We start from the raw sequence: 19,234 nt of genomic DNA on the forward strand, positions 1-19,234 counted from the left end.
ACTCCACTTACAACCCTCTGTGCCATGCTTCTAAATAAAGCAGTGGCAGATGTATGTGGAGTCTTCACTAATTCCTCCATCTGTCACAAAGACCTCTTCTGCCACATTTGGGCACGTCTCCTCATCCCCAGCCCTGTGCTTCTCAGGAGACTGTCAATCACCTCCAGATCAGAGTGGGCATGTCTACCTGACCAGGTAGAACCAATCACAGGACCCAGTCCTCTTCAGCAATGACTGTTGATCCAACGTTGGTCCATGACCTCAGATGGGCCAATCAGAAGCCCTGATATTTTCTGAATGGCTTTGCTGTCTGATGCAGTTATTTAAAAGCTGGGGACAGGCAAAGACCAGGTCCCCACAGTAAACAGAAGACTGAGCGAAGAAGGCTGCCAGGCAAACAACCAGGTGTTAGGGGAGGGGAGAGTGAACTGACGACTCTTGCGGCTTGGGTTCTGACCCAAGTCAGGGGCCTGCTCAGGTTTTGCAGCTCCCAGACCATGTCTCCCTCATCAGTCAAGCCACTTGGGTGGGCTTCTCCCACATGTGGGCTACACTCTGCTTCATTCCACTGACTTCCCCCAAACCCAGGAGAGCAGCCAGGAGGATCAGCACCATTGAAAATGAGATCCTTTATTCTCCTCACCTCCCAACCCCATCCCCAAGGATAGAGCTTAGCAGAGGTGCCACACAGAGCTGTGGGCAGCCCTCCAGGCAGGGGACCCCTCCCCCAGCCGGTGGGCTGGTGCCTGTTCCGGGTGGTCTGGCTGTCTGCTGGCTGTACCCAGTGCTCACACCGCAGGGGCCAGGCCGATCCTGTTGTTGGTCCGATCGAACACTGTGAAGTAGAGGCGCAAGAAGACATCTCCCAACACCCAGACCTCTGTGGGGTCCAACTCCTGGGGGGACGCCTCATCGAAGTTGCTGTAGCAGATGTGTGCTGATGACTGGAGAGCACAGAACACGGAGGTCAGCCCTCACCCTTGTCCTCGCCCTTGCTCTCGCTGGCCACCACATCCAGTCCAGCCCTGGCCACCAATGGGCTGTCCCCAGTCCACTCAGTACTGCATCTACTCCTGGTGTCTCTCACCTGGGATGTCTCCTCTAACCTTTGTTGAGACTTCCCCTCCCCAGGGGCCCCTGTGAGCAGCCATCCTGGACCCACGCTCTACCTCCTGAGCCCTGCAGGCTGGACCAGGTGATGGTCCACAGTGGTCCCTGGCACCAGTGCATGCATGTCTGTGGCTTCATCAGACTGGATTGGACTAGTTTCCTGGCTGCTCCCACGCCTGCTCCTGACCCCCTGTGAACAGCTCCCTAGGGCCCTGTCTGTGTGAAGCCCTATCTTGATCTGTCCTCAACACAAACTGCCCCCCACTCACCTACATGAGTCTGTGGGTTTAAACATGTTCAACTTCAGTGCCAGTATGGTGGGCTTTGTGGTGCAGTGGGTTAAGCTGCCTGCAATGCCAGCATCCCTGTCCCAGTTGCCCCACTTCCTATGCAGTTTGGGTAAGCAGCAGATGATGGTCCATGTGTTGGACCCTGGCACCCACAGGGGAGACCTAAGCTCCCTGATCTTTGTGACCATTTGAGGTGTGAACCAGCAAATGAGGGATCTCTCTCCACATCCCCTCTCTCTTTGCTTTTCAAGTAAGTAATAAACAAGCAATCTTTAAACAAAAAATGTCCAACTTCTGTCTCCCTCACAGCAGTCTTGTTAAAAACAAAACCGATCCACTACAATTGTCCCTATTGGTGGGATATGGTGACATTTCAATACATGCATACCATGTGTAAGCATCAGATCAGGGTGGCAGGCTTGTCTGTTACCTCCCACGTTTATCATTTCTCTGTTGAGAGCATTCCATATCCCCTCTAGAGGCTGTTTTTGAAGTATTGAGTTACAAGATTCAAGGTTATCCCTTCATTCACCTGGACCACCATAAGCCATCATCTCTGCTTCCCCACGCCCCTCCACACCTACCCTCCCAGGCTCTGGCAGCGACTCTCCTGTTCTCTACTGTTTTTGCAATCATTGATTTAGCCTGCACACAGAGGTAAGAAGAACATGCATATTGGGCTGGCATCGTGGCATAGCAAATTAAGCTGAGACGCCAGCATTCCCTGTGAGTGCTGGTTGGTTATCTGGCTGCTCCACTTCCAAACCAGTTTCCTGCTAATGCACCTGGGAAAGCAGTGGAAGGTGGCCACATCCTTTGGAACTTGCACCCACATAGATCCAGATGAAGGTCGTGGCTGCTGGCTTGAGCCTCATCTGGCCCTGGCCATTATGGCCATTTTGAGGAGTGAATCCAGTGGATGGACGATCTCTGTGGATGCCTGTATCTACTTTTTTTTTCTTAAAAAATAAGTGAGAACAAGCAGAATTTGTCTTTTGGTGCCTGGTGTTATTTCATATAACGTAATATCCTCCAGTTCTAGCCACTTTGCTGTGGGTGACAGGTTTTCTAGTTATGGCTGAATAATATTCCTTTCTCACACCTTCTTTTAAGCCACCCAGTCTCCCTTGGACTCATGGAGACCTAATGTGTCTTGAGCATCAACTTTGTGTCTGGGCCCGTGTCGTTCCTGGGCACTCTGTTCATGCCAGTGTCCCCACCACCCCTCATAGGGAGGAGCCGTCACTGAGCATAGTAATTGTGACGGGGCAGTTGCCAGCCAGGCCCACCTGTCACTCCTGTTGGCCTGTTGCTGGGACTGCTACAACGGATGTTCCATATTTAACCATCAGAGCACCCAAACTGAACTGAAGGTTCTGGGGGCAGAGCCTTCCAGCGTGCCCTCTCCTCATCAACAGCTCTGCACCAGCTCAGTGCTTACAGAGGCTGAAGGCTGCCCCTGTCTCCCAAAACACCTGCTTGGTGGGAGGCACCCAGTGGGCCTGGCAGCATCTGCAGTGGCACAGTTTGGCCTCCAGAGGGCCCTCTTCCTTCCCAGCGTCCAGGACCCCAGGCCAGTCCCACCCCACCTCCCCTCCCCCCCTCACCCCGAGTCAGGTCCCTCACCTTGCGGATGTAGGCACTGGCTGGCACTGGGTAGTCCACGCCGTCGATGGTGAAGGTGATGTCAGGCAGGGTGCTGATGGCGCCACAGTCGATGATGTACTGTGAGAGAAAGGCAAGTGAGGTATACCAGGCCAAGAACCCTGGAGCCATCCTCAGCTTGACTCTTACCTCACTGCCATAGGAGTGTTGGGCATTGATGGCCTGCTGGATGCTGCGGACAGGATTCCGTGGGCCAATCAGCAAAGAGGTACCCGTATCCATGATGCCCTGGCAGCCGCCATCACAAGCAATGACCTTCCCGTTCATGGAGATGCTGAGAGCCGGGCACAAAGCAGACACCAGGGTCACTCTGCTGTCCTCCACCACCTGTCCAGAACAGCTGTGCTGCACAGGCAGCCTCTCTCGTTTACGTTAACCACACCTTTGAAGTCCTTTGGGTTCTCGAAGGTACCAAATGCATTCTCACTGTAGGACCTTTGCATCTGCTTTCTTAGAATCATTCCCACCCCCTTGGAGGGGCTAATTCTTCCTGCCCTCCAGGTTACAGCTCAACTGACTCTTCTGGGGAAGTCCTCCCCACTTGTGTTGCTCGTGGAGTGTTCACCCATGATGTGTGGGCTGTATGATTGCATGTGTGTCTGTCCTGCTGGATGGCAAGTTCTGCAGGAGCAGGTTGTGTCTTTCCCTTACTGCATGCCATCCCATGGATCTCGGCATGGCTACTGAGTTGGCGAGTGAAGGACATATCAGAGGCACATGTGAGGTGTCCTATGGTTCTCCCTGGCAAAGGTCATCCCCCCAGCAGCTCTAGCTCTGTTATGGAGCCCATGACCCAGCCCCAGGGGAAGTCTGTGATGGGCCACTGAAGCCCCCAGAAGACACCTCTAGCTTTGGGGAAATGGTAGCACACCATAAGGGCTGGTCCCCACCTGCTCAGTCTCCAGACTCACAGCCTCCGCTCCACCATGCCACTGGGCAGGGAGCAGTGGGGAGGGACGCGTCCTTTTCCTGAGTTGCTTCCAGGTGTTGAGAACGGAGTAGGCCTTCTGCCCTGCTCTCTGTCTTCTCCCCTGCCTTCCCTGCTAGCCCAGGCCTCTCCCCACCACCCCTAGTTCTCACACTGCAATCCTACCAGTGAGGTGTCTCCCTGCTTGCCAGTGGTCAGTGACGTGGTTATGTCCAGCCCACAGGGTTGCTCCTCCATCTGCTTTTCACTGCATTTTCTAGTTGGCTCAGACCATGCTTCCTGCTACCCCACGCCATGGCAGAGGTCTCTCCATGCCCACCCCAGGGTACCTCTCCCCAGACACCCCAATTTCCTCAGTGCCCCCTAGGTTTTCCCTCCTCTTCTCTTCACGCCTGGGACCCATTGTCTTGGCTCAAGGTCCGAGACAAGAAGTCTGGAGGTGTAACTGCATCTGTGACTGCTTGTATCTGCGTGTGCCAGCGTGACTGCATGTCTGTGTCTTGTGACAGTTATGTGGTTGTGCGTTTCTGTGCCTCTCTGTGATGGGGCATGTCTGTGTTTGCAGGCACATGCATGTGACTGTGCTGTCTGTGTGTGTCTTGCATGCATCTCCCAGGGGAGGAGGTGGGGGTGGGGGCTTACCTGTCCATGGCCAGCTGCCAGTAGAGAGGTTTGGATACGGGCACCCAGTGAAGGTCCCCCATGTAGTAGGAGGGGTCCACGCCGCCAAGCATCAGCATGCTGCCCTTCTCATCCTTGCTGGCATGGCGAAGGCGGGAATGGGCAAAGGGAAGGTTTGTTGCAGGTAGTGAATGATGTACAGCATTTTCAAGTTCAGGAACGGGGAACCAGGCAGGGTCTAAGGTTTGCTTATTGCCACTCCCTCACACGACCCTCACCCCTCCCAGAACAGGTACTGTCCTCTGGTCCCTTACACGGATGGCGAGGTTGAGGCCAGGAAGGCCTGGGTTGCTGCCTAGGGTCAGTCCCATAGCTCATGAGTGGCTAAGCTGAAGCCTGAACCTGGATGCCGTAGCTTCCCAACAGAGCTCTGACCACCTGCTCTATGGATGGCCGGGTGTCCCTCCGGCATTCTGAGCAGAGTCTGGGGTGCAGCCTTGCCTAGCTTGTCATTTCCAGAAAACAGAAGCATGGGTAGGCAGAGGGTGTACGTGCAGGCTCACATGGGGCTGCCTTTCCTGGGAGAGGGACCTGGGCATCCTCAGGGCCCATCTCAGACAGTCTGAGTGCTTTTTGAAGAAAGGGGGGCCACGCTCTCCTTGCACTTTCAGACATGCGTGTGGGATGACCGTCACACCCAGCACACTCGTATCAGAGCCTCGCGAGACTATAATTCCTGATTAGAGTGTGTCTTGCCTGCATCAGCCTCTACTTCCAGCCCCACTGGGAACAAGCCTCAGGGGAGCCCTGTCCCTTGGCCCTCCCCTGTTCCAGCCCCATGGGCCCCTCCTTGGGCACTCTGTACTCCGTCTTCGCTCTACCTGCAACTTGTCCATCTCTCACACCTGGCTCTTTCCCACCCCAGAGGAGTCAGCTCCTAGAAGCTGTCCCCGCCATTGCTGTTCCCTGCCCTCATCCCTGTCTGGGCTTTCCCCCGATTTGCTGCTTTCACAGGATCCATTACTGTCTGCTTCCTCTGCCTCTTGTCTCCCTCCTTCGTCTGGACAGTGCCCGGCAAGCAGTAGACACTGGGTACATCATCTCCTTAGACTGGGTGCAAGTGCTTAAGGTTCATGCCACAGAGTCAGGACTTGAACTCAGAGCTCCCCCAAGTCCACAGTTTCAACGCCAGCTCTCCTGCCTCCTCCATGGACCTATGGGGTCAACCACTGCCTCTGGGATTGGGAGGAAACACATGTGGCAACAGGGTCCTTCTCCCCACCAGGGCCTTAGGCAGCCCCTTAACTCTTCAGGACACTTAAGTTTCTCTCCAACCAAGCCCAGGGACTAGACACTTGCTGGGGAGGGCAGGAAACCTAAAGGCTCTGCTGCCACTGGGCAGTCACGTGCAAAGTCCCTCTTGGAGCCTCAGTTTCCCACGCATCGCATGAGGGCATTGGCCTCCAGGGATCAGCTGACTCCTCCTGGAAAGAGTCAAGTGGTCCACACATTGGACTGCATGCCCTGCCCAGTCCCCCCTGCATCCCACAGTTACAGCCACGGATGAGGCGTGGATTCCCAAGGGAGTTTCTCCCCAGACAGTAGGCTGGGTCAGGCTCTCAGGCCACAGTCACTGAACCAGGCTAGTTCTCAGGGCATTTCTAAGTCAGATAGAAATCTGTGGCTTTTATGCGACTGGAAGCGTCTCGCAGCCAGGATGGAGGAGGGCCTTATGCAGTCAGGACTCACCTGCTCAGGTAGAAGGCAAAGAGGTTCTGAGAGAGGAGGCCTTGGTTCCACAGGTTGTCGAAGACAGGGGTGATTCTCTCAGAGCTAAGGCTGGGATAGCTCAGCCCCAGGATGCCATCGAAGACTGCATATTCCATGAACTGGCCTGGCTCCTCCAGGCTCAGGCCAAAGGGCTGGGCTACATCCACCAGGTCTGCAATCTACAGGAAAGGGGGTGGGCTGCCTCTGGGAGAAGGCCTGGGAAGTGGGGCCCAGGCAGATTGGTGGGGTGGGGGCAGGTGGGAGGGACACTAATGCTAAGGAGGTGGACGGAGGCTGTCGTAGCATAGCGGGCTCCCCATGCGCTCATCTTGGAAGAGTTCAGGCGGGCAGGCTCTGCTGGGCAGTGCTGTGGGTCGGCACCCACACCTGCACCTCCCTCACTGTGTCTGTGCTCAAGCAGGCCTCTTCCTCTAAGAGGGTGCCCCCTGGGGAACAGACAGGTGGGCAGAGAGTAGGGCTGCTTCCTTTAGGGCGGCACACTGAGCTGGTGACAGAAACGAAGGGGATTCATGGCCAACCCCAGAGGTGCTGGCTCCTGCATCCCCCTGAGAGACAAGCCCATCACACCAGGCAGCCGCCAGGTTCTTAGGGAAAATCTGCCCCGCTTCTTTCCCATTTTATTCAAAAGGAAGAGAGAGAAGAAAAGGAGACATCGTCCAGCTGATGGTTCACTCCTCACAGCAACCAGGGTTGGGTCAGGCTGAGGACAGGGGCCTGGAACTCCATCTGGGTCTCCCATGTAGGGGGCAGGGACCCAAATACTACTGCCGTCCAGGGGGCACATTAGCAGGACCACAGGCAGCGTAACTGGGAATTGAAAGAAGGAATCTGCTGTGGGATGCTGGTGACCTGGGTGGGGACACAACCCCTGCACTCCAGCAGGCAGTGTGCGTGTGTGTGTGTGTGTGTGTGTGTGTGTGTGTGTGTGTGTGTGATGTGTGCTCATGCTCAGGTAAGCTAGGAAGGCAATCTGTAAGCAAGACTCCAATTATGAGTCAGGCTCCCTTGCTTATGTGGTCCCTTTTCCCTGCATGGTGCCCCCCAGTGCTGCTACTCCCACAGGTCTCCAAACTACTGTGACGAGAACTGACGCGTCAACCAGTTACATCACCTGGCTCAGCAGGGCCATTCCTCCCACCCTTCTCCCCTGTCCCCAGCACGGCCAACCTTGTCCTCAAGGGTAGGGAAAGCGGCTGCCAATCCTGACCACCCCACCGTCAAGCACCTGTAGCTGGGTGGTCCCACTCTCCTGGGAGGCCCTGTCTGAGGGCACAGCCCCCCAGGAAAGTGGTCAGCCACTGAAGGGCTTGTTGCTAGCCCTACATCTGGCCCTGGATAGGGCAGTCACCGCCACCCCCAGGGCCAGCCCCACTTCAGCCTGGGGGCTCCATGTTACCTGAACAGTGTCGTAAGCCAAAAATCCCGACATGCTCCCAGAGCCATAAACGATGTTAATGGGCCGGCCCGAGACAAGGAAGGTGGAGGACAGCAGAGGGTTGAACGTGTCATGTTTGGCTGAACACACAGGAGTGAGCATTGGTCAGGCCCTCTGGGGACCAGGCAAGGGGCCGTGGGAGGCCAGGGGGTGAGAGATGGGGACAGGGGACACTCACCGCAGGCTGGGCTGGAGCAGTAAATGGAGGGTACCCACAAGTCAGAGGAGCCCGTGTCAAGGACAACCTTGAACTCCTGGGGGGGCGTTCCAATGCTGATGATGCCGATGTAGGCCAGCTGTGGGGCCAGAGAGGCGCTGGTTAGGCTAAGGCCTGGCTGCCCCAGCCTCTCCCTGGCTCCTAGGCACCTGCCCTCACTGGGATGTCCTGATATTTCCCCAAACCATTTCCTATCACCCCACCTCAGCACCCCTGCTCAAGTCAGGCCTTTGTTGGAGATGTCCTCCAAGGTCTTCCCACCCTTCAAGGATCAGCTTTCCCAACACTACACAGGTACTCTCATTACTGGACTCTGACTCCTGCCCGGTTTCTCTGGCTGCGCTCTAAGTTCTGGAAGAAACTCTAGGGCCTCTAGGTGAGTCATCACCGTCACGTTTACCACTTCAGGTCCCCGTGCTCCAGCCCCTCAGTCATTTCACAGGTGTGGGTCCTGGGGTGGGAGTGGCTGAATCTCCTATCTAGGGGTTCACACTCGGTTTGCAGGCGGTTTTGCTGTTACTTCATCAGACAGAGCTCACCCTTCAATGTGGTTCAGCGGTTCACTTAGTTTACAACGAAGACCCTGGAACCAAGCGCTGTGATCACATCTATCTGGCACCTGCTCATGGCTATGCCCAGTCCCTTCACCAGCAGCCGAAGGGAGGAGTGCCTCTACTCCTGGCATAAGCCTGATTCCCCACTCTGTAGGCCTATAGGAGCCCCAGCCCTAACAGATAGCTGACACCCCTGGGGAGCGCCAGTGCCCTGCAGTGCCATACGGGGGCACTCTGGAGCCCCATGGCCATCACACTCACATCCAAGTAGTTCCTCAGAGGTTCAAAAGCCTTTCCTGGGTCCTGATGCCTGCGAAGCAACTTGTAGGCCGGGCCGTAGGGGTGCTTTTCCAGGTAGTCTTGGAGGGTGTTGTTTTCCCGGAGGTTTTCTCGCATCGATTTGACCTTCATCAGAGGAATTCTTTCATGGAGCATTGGGAAGGAAAACAGATATGAATTCGTGGGCCACGCAGCGCTGCAGTGGGCTGGCCGCCTAAGAGAGGAGTGCTAGGAGGCACCCTCCATCTAGTGGCTATCCACAGTAATAGCCTGTGGCTGTCTCAAAAGGACGGGAGAGTCTGACTGGCTTTTAACAGCAGGAAATCTGAACCCCTGGAGTTTGTGATTTGCCTGTGCCACACTGGGGTTGCCTTCTGATCTCTCCAGCCAGAAGAGAACAGTGAGAGGAAGACAGGCAATGGCAAACTCAAGGGGGACAGAGGTGAGCGAATTGGAAAGACGGAGAAAAAAGAGTCCAAGAGAGATCTGAAGAGATGGAGAGATGAAAGGAAGAATTAGATAGAGGGTGACACAGAGGTACATGTTCCTGGAAACTCTGAGAGAACACCAAGAACATGTCTAAGCAAACGTGCAAGAAGTGTGTGGGACTGCAGCTACGGCTGCCCAGGGTGTGCACTGAGCAGTTCTGGGGAGACCATTGCTATAGCTCATGATGTGGAAGGTGCTCCTGGAGTTGTGCATGCCTGCAGGCCTGTACTGGGCATCTGGGTCCTCCTCTACCAGCCTCCAGTACATGTGGCAAACTACTCCTTAAACTACATTGAAGTTAAGGAAGACTACATTTACCTTCTCTGCCCTTAGATGGGCTGGAAAAAACAAAAAAAGGTTAGAAAGAGGCCAGACGGAGAGCTGCTGCTGCTTGTCCTCTACTTACGTGACCAAGCACTCCGAGAGGGCTACCAGCCCAAGGACCCCAAGCCACTTCATGCCTCCTTCCTGCTGCAGCAAAGGCTTCAGGAAAGGCGGGAGCCAAGCATGCACTGGTCACCAGGAGAAGCTCATTAAATACAGTCACCGTGGAGGGCTGCTATGAAGACTTGATAAGAAATACAAACCTTCCTGATAAAAGCTCGCCCCTTTGGGCCCCGAGGAGGGGGCCCAGAAAGTTCTCAGAAATGAGAGATTTCTAGTGTAATCTCTTCCTTGGGGCTTGGCTGAAAAAACAAAACCAAGCCACACAATCCCAGGGTCTAACAAAGAGTGGGGAGACGCTGGCAGTCTTGGAGATAAAGACATAGCAGGAGGTGTGATAAAAGCAAGTGCCAGGCTCAAGGGTTGACATTGGTGATCTCATGGTCTTCCCAGGGACCCTGTGAACAGATACACCTTGCTTTCCCAATGTCAGAGGTGTTTACTGGGAAGAAAAGAGGTCAAATCACAGAGGGAGGATGTTGGGGGTGGCCCCTCCACAGGAGTGGGCTGATGTGATGAGCCAGCCCATGCTGGTGGGCTTTGGAGATCCAAACCAATGCAGACATTTGCACAACTTTAATTTCTGTCCCACCATCAGGGAGCAGCCTCTACTCAGCTGCATGCCACTAGCCCGCTCCATTCACATGGAGGCAGACTCTCCAGTTTTGTTTCTATAAGTTGCCCCTGTTTAATGGCATCTCTATGCTATCCCCGAAGGCCTCACATACCCCAGCCCACACAGCTCTTTATCTGGCCCCTTAGTATCATGCTTCCTAGGAAATCAGTAAACTCAAATATTTTCCCGAGCTCAGTGGCGGCTCCAGAAAAATCATCCCAGGAGAGGAAGGGGCTGCCAAGGTATAGCGGGTGGGTCAGAAGCACAGGCAAAGCCACCCAAGGCTGCACTGGGCATCAGAACCACAGGAGGATGGCGGGCCTGGGGACTGAGCCTTCTGCGTGTGGGATTTGACTTGGGTGCCAGGAAAGCAGTGTGAGAACCACCTGCTGTCAGAGGCTGCCCCCTGGTGTCTTCTGCAGGCTCTGCAGTTAGTGGTGAGAAATTTCCCTGCCGTTTTTGAGATCCATGAGAGTGTGGTTGACTGGGTTTTGCTTGTCTATCCTCAGAGTACTGAATGAATCGTTAAAAAAGAAGAAGAAGCAGCAATGTTGCTGGCCAACCCTCCTGAAACTGTGGGTTGCATTCAGTGTGCAGGTTGTGTAGGGTTTTCCGCCAGCCTGGCCGTGGGGATCCAGAGGGGACTAGGAGGGAATTCAGTTCCCCTTGGCTGAGTGAGTAAACCATCAAATGCATCCTCACCATTTCGTTGCTTTTTTTTTTTCCCAGTGAAAGTAAAATGTCTGTTACACAGAAAAATCCCCAAGACGGACCTGACTTTCAGACCCTTTCTGTTGGATTCATTCTGTTTTCACATCATCGCCTACTATAGTGCCTCAGTACCCATCAACACAAGACAAGAAACAATGTTGGTGGTGAAACCTCTCACCACGTGACCAGCGCTAGCCAGAGTTTGAGACTGTTTGTCTGTTTGTTATTGGAAACGCAGATCGGATTTATGGAGAGAAGGAGAGACAAAGATCTTCCATCCACTACTTTGCTTCCCAAATGGCCGCAAAGGCCAGAGCTGAGCTGAATGACTGCATTCTGAAGCCAGGAGCCAGGAGCTTCTTGCAGGCTTCCTCTGTTGGTGCAAGGTCCCAAGACTTTGGTTGGGCCATCCTTTACTGCTTTCCCAGGCCATAAGCAGGCAGCTACATGGGAAATGGAGCAGCTGGGACACAAACCAGTCCACATGTTGGATGCCAGCACATACAAATTAAGGATTTAGCCACTGAGACATTGTGCCAGGCCAGACAGTCTTTGGAGCAGAGGTCTGAAGTGCAGAGAAGTTGCTGTTTCTCCCAGTATCAGGAGTTTTTGTACCATTGTGGGATGTACAGATTTCCTAATACCAGCATCCTGTCACTGGGCTCCACTCAACGGCTCCAACCACCACTGCCTTCTTCCCCAGGCTCCTCAGTAACCCCTCTCCTTCTGTTTTGACAGAAAGACCATCGGGGCAGATAAACCAAAGATCTTAGAAATAACTTCCGGGGCCATTGCCTAGCGTTCTAAGTCTGCAAGTGGCACCGGCATCTCATATAAGCAGCCTTTTGGGTCCCAGACACTCCACTTCCAATTCAACTGCCTGCTCATGGCCTGGGAAAGCAGTGGAGGTTAGTTCAACTTCTTAGGACCCTATACTTACGTGGAAGACCCAAAAGAAGCTCCTGGGTTAGGATCAGCTCAACTCTAGCTGTTATAGCCGTCTGGGGAGTGAACCAGTAGGTAGACCCCTCTCTCTCTTTCTCTCTGCATAACTCTAACAATGTAAAAATAAAATAAATCTTTTTTTTTATTTCATGGAATGAATAACTTCTATAACCCCAGTCCCCCCATCAGAATCCAGACCTTAAAACATTTGTCTGCCAAAACAAGCATATAAAGCAGTACTTTTTAAAAAGCATCTTCTCAATCAAAACATCACTAAAGGACCACCCAGAGCTTCAGTTCAGTCTGATGTGAGCAGGGCAAAACTCCAAAGTCAAGATCAGAGAATTTCACACTCTTTCTGAGCCGTTCAGAGCCCAGTGGATCCAGGTTAGGACTGTTCTGGGCAGAGCATGGGAGGCTGAGCTGATCCTCAGGCTCGGGAGGTAGGAGTCAGGGCTCTGTGGCTCAGCTTCAGAGTTGCTCAATGATGCGAGGACTGGGGGGGATGGAGGGGAATGTGGCAACACCTAGTAAATCACACACACACACACACACACACACACACACACACGTTTTTCTTTTAACTTGGTTATTCTATTTCCAGGAATCAAGCTCAAAGATACTCTGGCAGAGTACCTAAAAGATGTATGCACAAGCAACTGGTTGCAACATTATTTGGATTAGCCAAAGATTAGAAATGTACTAGAAATACCCTTCAGTGGTGACCATTGCATAAGGGGTAAGGCAGACAGTGGATACACAAGGGAGTGTAGTGCAAATAGAGAATGGAATGTGATGGGTGAGGTCTCCAGGGTACCTTGTTTAGTTTAAAAAAAAAGTGGGGAAGGAGTGGTGGAGGTGGTGGAGGTGGTGGAGGTGGTGGTGGTGGAGGTGGTGGTGGTGGTGGTGGTGGTGGTGGTGAAAGGTGTCCTGGGCCAGTGGGTTAAGCTCTTGTTTAAGATGCCTGCATCCCATGCGGAAGTGCCAGTTTGAGTCCTTGGCTCCTCCACTTCCTGTCCAGCTTCCTACTAAGACCCTTGGGAGACAGTGGGTGATGTCTCAAGTGCCTGCGTGCTGGCCGCCCACATGGGACTTGGAGAGAATTTGGAGCGTCTGGCTGCTGGTTTGGTCATTGTGACCATTTGGGAAGTGAACCAGTACCTGGAAGATCTTTCTGTAGCTCTTTCAAGGAAATGAATAATAAATATTTACTTAAAAAGAGGTATGTAGAGTTGTGTTTATAGTTTGCTGTTTTTATATAAACACATCTGTGCGTGTGTTTACACTTTCAACAAGAAACAGTGAAAAGATAAACCAAAGCCCATAACGAGTGCTGCTTGCTAAGAGGACAGGAAGGGACATGTTGGTGTTCTTGTTTTATACTTTGACTTTGCAACTAAGTATGTGATTTTAAAGAGTACTATTTCTTAAATCCTCAAAATTAAAAAGGATTGAAAACAACCAAAACTAAATGATATCCATTTGGAAACAATCACACAGAACAACAGCAAAAAAAAAAAAAATACCATTAAATGATTTTTAAATGCTGAATTATGACTCCACATCCATGGTGTGACATTTTCTAAGGGTAAAATCAAAAAGGAGGAAACGCAACATCAAAAATCTACAAGAGAATCTGAAACCGCATTCCAAAACCTTCCTGTGGTAACACTGCTGTTTTTGTTTTGAAAAAAAAAAATGTGTAAATGTCATGTTATTGGTTAAAGCAAACAATGCTGCTATGACGAAGCAGGATGTTCAGTGTCACAGATACAAGAACAAGTGTGACCGAAAACATCAATCTTTTTTTTTTTAAGATTTATTTTTTTTATTGGAAAGGCAGATGTACAGAGAGGAGAGACAGAGAGGCAGATCTTCTGTCCAGTGATCCACTCCCCAGGCGGCTGCAATGGCCGGTACTGCGCCAATCCAAAGCCGGAAGCCTGGAGCTCTTCCAGGTCTCCCACGCGGGTGCAGGGTCCCAAGGCTTTGGGCCGTCCTCGACTGCTTTCCCAGGCCACAAGCAGGGAGCTGGATGGGAAGTGGGGCCGCTGGGATTAGAACTGGCGCCCATTGGATCCCGGCAGATTCAAGGCAAAGACTTTAACGGCTAGGTTATTGTGCCAGGCCCAGAAAAGGTCAATTTTACAATCTTGAGTAGAAAGTTGTGCTAATTCAATATTTTTCTTTTTCTAAGAAAATTCACATTTCTTAGCTTCAACCACTGGAAAGCTGAGAAGCACTGACAATTTTGCAGTAGACAACGCACAAGCCTGGCCTGTGGCCTTTTTGTTGTTTTGTTTTTTCAAGACCTATTCAATTTATCTGAAAGAGTGGTGAAACGATGAAGAGAGACAGAGAGATCTCTGCTGGTTCACCTCCCAAATGACCACAGTGGCCAGGACTGGGCCAGGCTGAAGCCAGGAGCCTGGAATTCCATCCAGGTGACCCGTGGGGGGCAGCAGCCCAGGCACGTGAGCCACACTCTGCTACCCTGCCAGGTGCCTTCGCAGGGAGCTGGATCAGAAGCAGAGCAGTCGAGCCTGGAAATGGAACTGCTCCAAGACAATGGCATTGCAGCTGATGCTTTGACGCTCTGTGCCACGATGCTGACCCCACCTCTGGCCTTTATGTTGCTGTGTTCCTCTAAGAGGACCCAAGGATTCATGAAAAAGTGGTCCCTTCCACGGCTGAAGAAATTTACAAGACAGGAGCCTGGAACTTGTTGAAGGGCGAGACAACTGAGAACTTCAGACAACCACTGCTGGGCTGTGAAAGGCTCTGATGTCCTCAGTAGCTGTCACAGGTGGACAGTTTGAGCAGCACCTACTAGTGATGGACACAGTCAAAACTATGAAGATCTATGTGTTCAATTTAGCTTAAAAAATGAGCTGTCCTCATGGGAGGGACCAGGGCACTCAATGATGAGTGATGTCTATGCTAAGTATTTTTCTGTAGGAAGCACATGAGGCTGTTTCAAGCAGTGCACGCAAAGCTCAATTAAAAGATGTCTGGGCACAAAACATTTTTGAAACCCATGCATGATTTTTCCCTTAACACATATTTTCTATGAATTTGTTGAAGCCATCTTGTATTTCAGGTAACCACATTTTGTTCATGGAAAGTTTCTTTTTTTTTTTTTTTTTTTAAGAATTTGAGTGATTAGATTCAGAAGCAGCAATAGGATTAGGAACTCCTCGTTTTGCAGTTCCTATGAAGTGTATCTGTAAAACAACAGATCCAGACAGCCAGATTCATTAAGTACAACCCCTGATCTTCTGGCCGTCCCCCTAGCGTTGGCGCTTCCCACACGTCTGAGAGTGCCGCGGCCGTTTCAGATTGGCTGCTTTTACCTAATGATGCACATTTAAGTTTGTTCCCCATCTCTGTCCTGGCTGGATAGCTTACTTTCTTTCTCATGCCCGGTAAATACTCCAGTGGGTCAACACCCATTGATCCATTCACCTATCAAGGGACAGTGTGGCTGTGTCCACGCTTGGCAATTAGGAAGACACAAGTTTCAACTCCTTCAGGTAAATGCAAGAAGTGTTGATTGCTGGATCCCACAGCAAGTGTAGGTTTAGCTTTCTGAGAAACTGTCAATGTGTCTCCTGAGGAGACAACAACCTAATACAGCATAAGTGGATGTTCTCCAGACCCTGCTCCCTTAATGTTACACCGGAAAAGGCAATGTCAAGACAATCAAGATGCTCTGAGCCTGGAATATGCAGGCAATGTAGACAATTCATTTTGGAATGAAAGTGCTGCTATAGTTATATATTTTTCAAAGAGCTCTGTCTTCTATCTCCTAAAGGTATTCAATAAAGTATTTATTGTGAAATGGTAAGATGATTATGTCAAAATATCCCAGAAAAAAAGCACAAATACTGCAGGGTTTTTTAAATCCCTTTATCTTCATGGAAGCTAACTTCTGTTCGATAACAGGAATGGCTTCTAAAGACAGAAATCTTTTCTTTTTCTCAGTATTTAAAAAGCAGAGTTACAGAATGAAGGAGAGATAGAGAAAAAGACAGAAAGAGATCTTCTGTCTGCTTGTTCACTCTCCAAATAGCTGCAGTGGCCAGAGCTGAGCCAGGATCTGAAGCCAGGATCCAGGAGCTGCTTCCGGGTCTCCCAGGTGGATATGGAGGCCCAAGGACTTGAGCCATCTCGCATCCCATTAGGCTCTCATAAACACCTACCAATGATGCAGTTTAGCTCAGCCCAGACCACACATATGCCTACGGGTGCTTCCCCCTTGTCCAGTCTGACCTGCCCCCAGCCCTGGCTCTCACGCTCACTAGCAGGAGCTGTAGTCCCAGCAGAGCACTGCTCAGTTTCCCTGTTAGGCCCAATTCCAATCCCAGATCTTTCACTTTCCAGGAGGTACTACAGTCCAGTTTGACACAACTTGTACCCAGTATCAGCACCTGCCAGAAGATGTTATGGCAAAGCCTGACCAGCCTATTTTTGTCTTGGCTCTTGCATGCACCAGTGGGAGCAGTGGCTTGGCCTAACTTGGCCCTCCCCCAAACCCACATGAAGGCCAATGACTATTGCAAACCTGCCCATCCTAGTCCGCCCCCAATCCCAGCTCTCATGCTCACCAGTGGGAGCAGTGGCCTCTGCAGCCCCCCTTATCAGGCTCATCCCCTCCCCTGGGCCTGGGGTCTTGCCTATGCTAATGGGTGCTGTGCCCGGTATGGCTTGGCCTGCCTCCCCTCAGCATTTATCAGCAGGTGCTGAAGCCTAGCTCTACCTGGCCTTCCTCCGTCCCAGCTCATGCTGGTGGGTGCCGCACATGCTTTTATTCTTGATACCACGGGCCTGGTAGGGGCCTGGAAGTGGAAAGGATGAAAAAAATGTTCATGAACAAATTGAGAACATCTTTCCTCCCCTGGGAGGGAACTCATATAGGATAAAGCCAGGAAGTTGTATAGGGATGGACCAATGACTGAAGCAGTGAGGATAGTTTGAAGGGAAGCAGTGGTTTGTTTGTTTGTTTGTTTGTTTTTTAAGACTTATTTCTTTTTATTGGAAAGGAAGATTTACACAGAGAGGGAGAGACAGAGGAGACAAAGAGAAAGATCATCCACTGATTCACTCCCCAGGTAGTCGCAGTAGTTGGAGCTGAGCAAATCCAAAGCCAGAAGCCAGGAGCCTCTTCCCGATCTCCCACACAGGTACAAGGTCCCGAGATTTGGGCCGTCCTTGACTGCTTTCCCAGACCACAAGTAGGGAAATGAATGGTAAGTGGGGCAGCTGGAGTATGAACCAGCACCCATATGGGATCTCAGTGCATGCAGGGTGACGACTTTAGTCACTAGGCTACTGAGCTGGGCCCAAGAAGAGGGATTCTTTAGCTCAGTAGTGGGGAGGGCAGCTCATGCTGGACACCAGAGGCCCTAGGCTGGGGAGGAAACCCTGGGGCATTACCCGAAGGGCTGCAGAATGCAAACTGTCAGAAAAGGAGCTTTTGGAGCAGCAGCAGGGAGCTGGGGGAGGGAAGCGGGGGACGCTTCTGCAGGTCCATTCACTGTCCAGGCCCATTTGGCTCTCCCTGTGAAGATGAACCAAGCCTGGGGAAGCAGTGTCCTTCGTGCCCTGGCCAGCGCCCACTGCTGCTGAGCCTGGGGAAAGGGCACCAGCCTCATCCAGCAGCTCTTCTATCTCTGTGTGGCTCTTGGCAGTATCTTGGGCTGGACAGCGAAAGCAGGCCCGTAGGACACCTCCACATTAAAGACGTTATCTGATTTACCTAATCTTTCTTGGCACATCGTGGCCCCAGAGTCCTGTTACTGTCATTGATCCCTGTAGGAAAGGTGACTCAGCAGAACCGAGACTGAGTTGAAGAATCTATCCGCAGGTTCCCTGGCTGGAGACTTCTTTCTTCTTTTAAAATTTTATTATTGATGATGCTTACACAGCTGATCAGGGTGGAGGATCAAGGGATAGCAGGTGAGACCCTTGTTTGCACATTTTCTTCTGCTTCTTCCCATTTATGGGCGAGAGGGAGATACAAGCAGAGAAACCACGCCCTGGCCGGCGACTTCTAACCAGCAGCCATGGGCTCTCAGCCCACGGAAGCTGAGTGCTAGAATGTTCCACAGGGACACAGAAACCTTCCAGCTTGTGACGGCAGGTACATGGCACCTGGCCTCCTCTATCTGTTCTGAGTCCAAGGCCAGACATGGCCAGTCAACCCCAGCAGCCCTGATCACTGGCTGCAGCCTCAGAATCCTGAGTAACACATACGCCCTTAGCCATGCATCCCCCTTATCAGGACCCAGTCCCGGGGGGTGGGGGGAGACTGCTGTACTTGAACAACTCCGTCTCCTCATTCGGAAGAAGGGGAGACTGAGGGCTGGAGGGGGTGACTTACTGAAAGGCTGCAAGGTGAATGCAAGGAGTGACGGACCCCAGGACTTCTAGGGGAATCCCCTCCGCTTACTGGGCAGGGGCTCTGAGAACGCAAACATTGGAGAATGCTCAGTGGCCCCAACGGCTGCCGGCTGCTACGGTGGTCTCAGAAGTCTGCAGGTTCCAGGCGCTCCCTCTTCCCCTGCTGTCTCGGAGAGGAGGGAGTTGGCTCTCCAAACTGCCAGGCAGAGGGCAGTGCCAGCCTGAAGCAGTGACGCCCTTAGGGCCTCACTTGTGCCCAGCCAGGCAGCCCTACAATTCCGCTGCTCAATTAAACCCTCCCTGACCCTTCCTTACATGAAAGATTTTCACCAAATTCACAGAAAATGTGTATCCTGCAAAAACCGTGCGTGGATTTCAATCATTATTATTATTTTGCTCCAGATAAACTTATCTTTTAGTTCCATTTTTGTAAAACCTTTTGGAAATACCCTTTTATTGGGAATTAGAGGCATTTTCCTATTGGACTTTGGCACTGAAACCCATGTCTTTTTTTTCTTTTTACTATTTTTTTCCCTGTATTTTATTTTTAATTTTTTATGGTACAATTTCATAGGCTTTGGGATTTCCCCTGCCCCCTCCCCATATTCCCTCCTCTCAACTTATTTCCCCCCTATTATTACAATAGTATAGTACTTCATAAACAGTCGTAAGTTCATCATTCTGTTACAGACAGACATTGCTGGTACAGACAATGGCAGACAGTCCAGAATCCCATT

At 51.8% G+C, this 19,234-nt stretch overlaps 1 protein-coding gene across 1 annotated transcript; it reads right to left on the reverse strand.

The window, feature by feature from the left end:
* Positions 1-780: 780 nt before the first annotated feature.
* LOC101532770 (pepsin F) lies at positions 781-9,838 on the reverse strand. Its single transcript, XM_058662419.1, has 9 exons — positions 9,786-9,838; positions 8,873-9,032; positions 8,019-8,136; positions 7,802-7,920; positions 6,364-6,563; positions 4,636-4,752; positions 3,195-3,339; positions 3,027-3,125; positions 781-944 (listed from the first exon to the last, which is right to left on the reverse strand). The coding sequence occupies exons 1-9, from the start codon at positions 9,836-9,838 to the stop codon at positions 789-791; spliced, it is 1,167 nt and encodes a 388-aa protein (XP_058518402.1). The 3' UTR covers positions 781-788.
* Positions 9,839-19,234: the final 9,396 nt, after the last annotated feature.

The sequence above is a fragment of the Ochotona princeps genome, chromosome 4 (genome assembly GCF_030435755.1).
Source record: "Ochotona princeps isolate mOchPri1 chromosome 4, mOchPri1.hap1, whole genome shotgun sequence".
In the NCBI taxonomy this organism is placed as follows: domain Eukaryota; kingdom Metazoa; phylum Chordata; class Mammalia; order Lagomorpha; family Ochotonidae; genus Ochotona; species Ochotona princeps.

Bases quoted from the DNA above. Each gene is read 5' to 3' on its own strand.
- LOC101532770 (XM_058662419.1), bottom strand. From the start codon at position 9,838: ATGAAGTGGCTTGGGGTCCTTGGGCTGGTAGCCCTCTCGGAGTGCTTG. The intron at 7,921-8,018 runs GTGAGTGTCCCC...CTGTGTGTTCAG, and splicing joins CTGCTCCAGCCCAGCCTGCG to CCAAACATGACACGTTCAAC. The intron at 3,340-4,635 runs GTAAGCCCCCAC...CCCGGCTCTCAG, and splicing joins TGGCAGCTGGCCATGGACAG to CATCTCCATGAACGGGAAGG.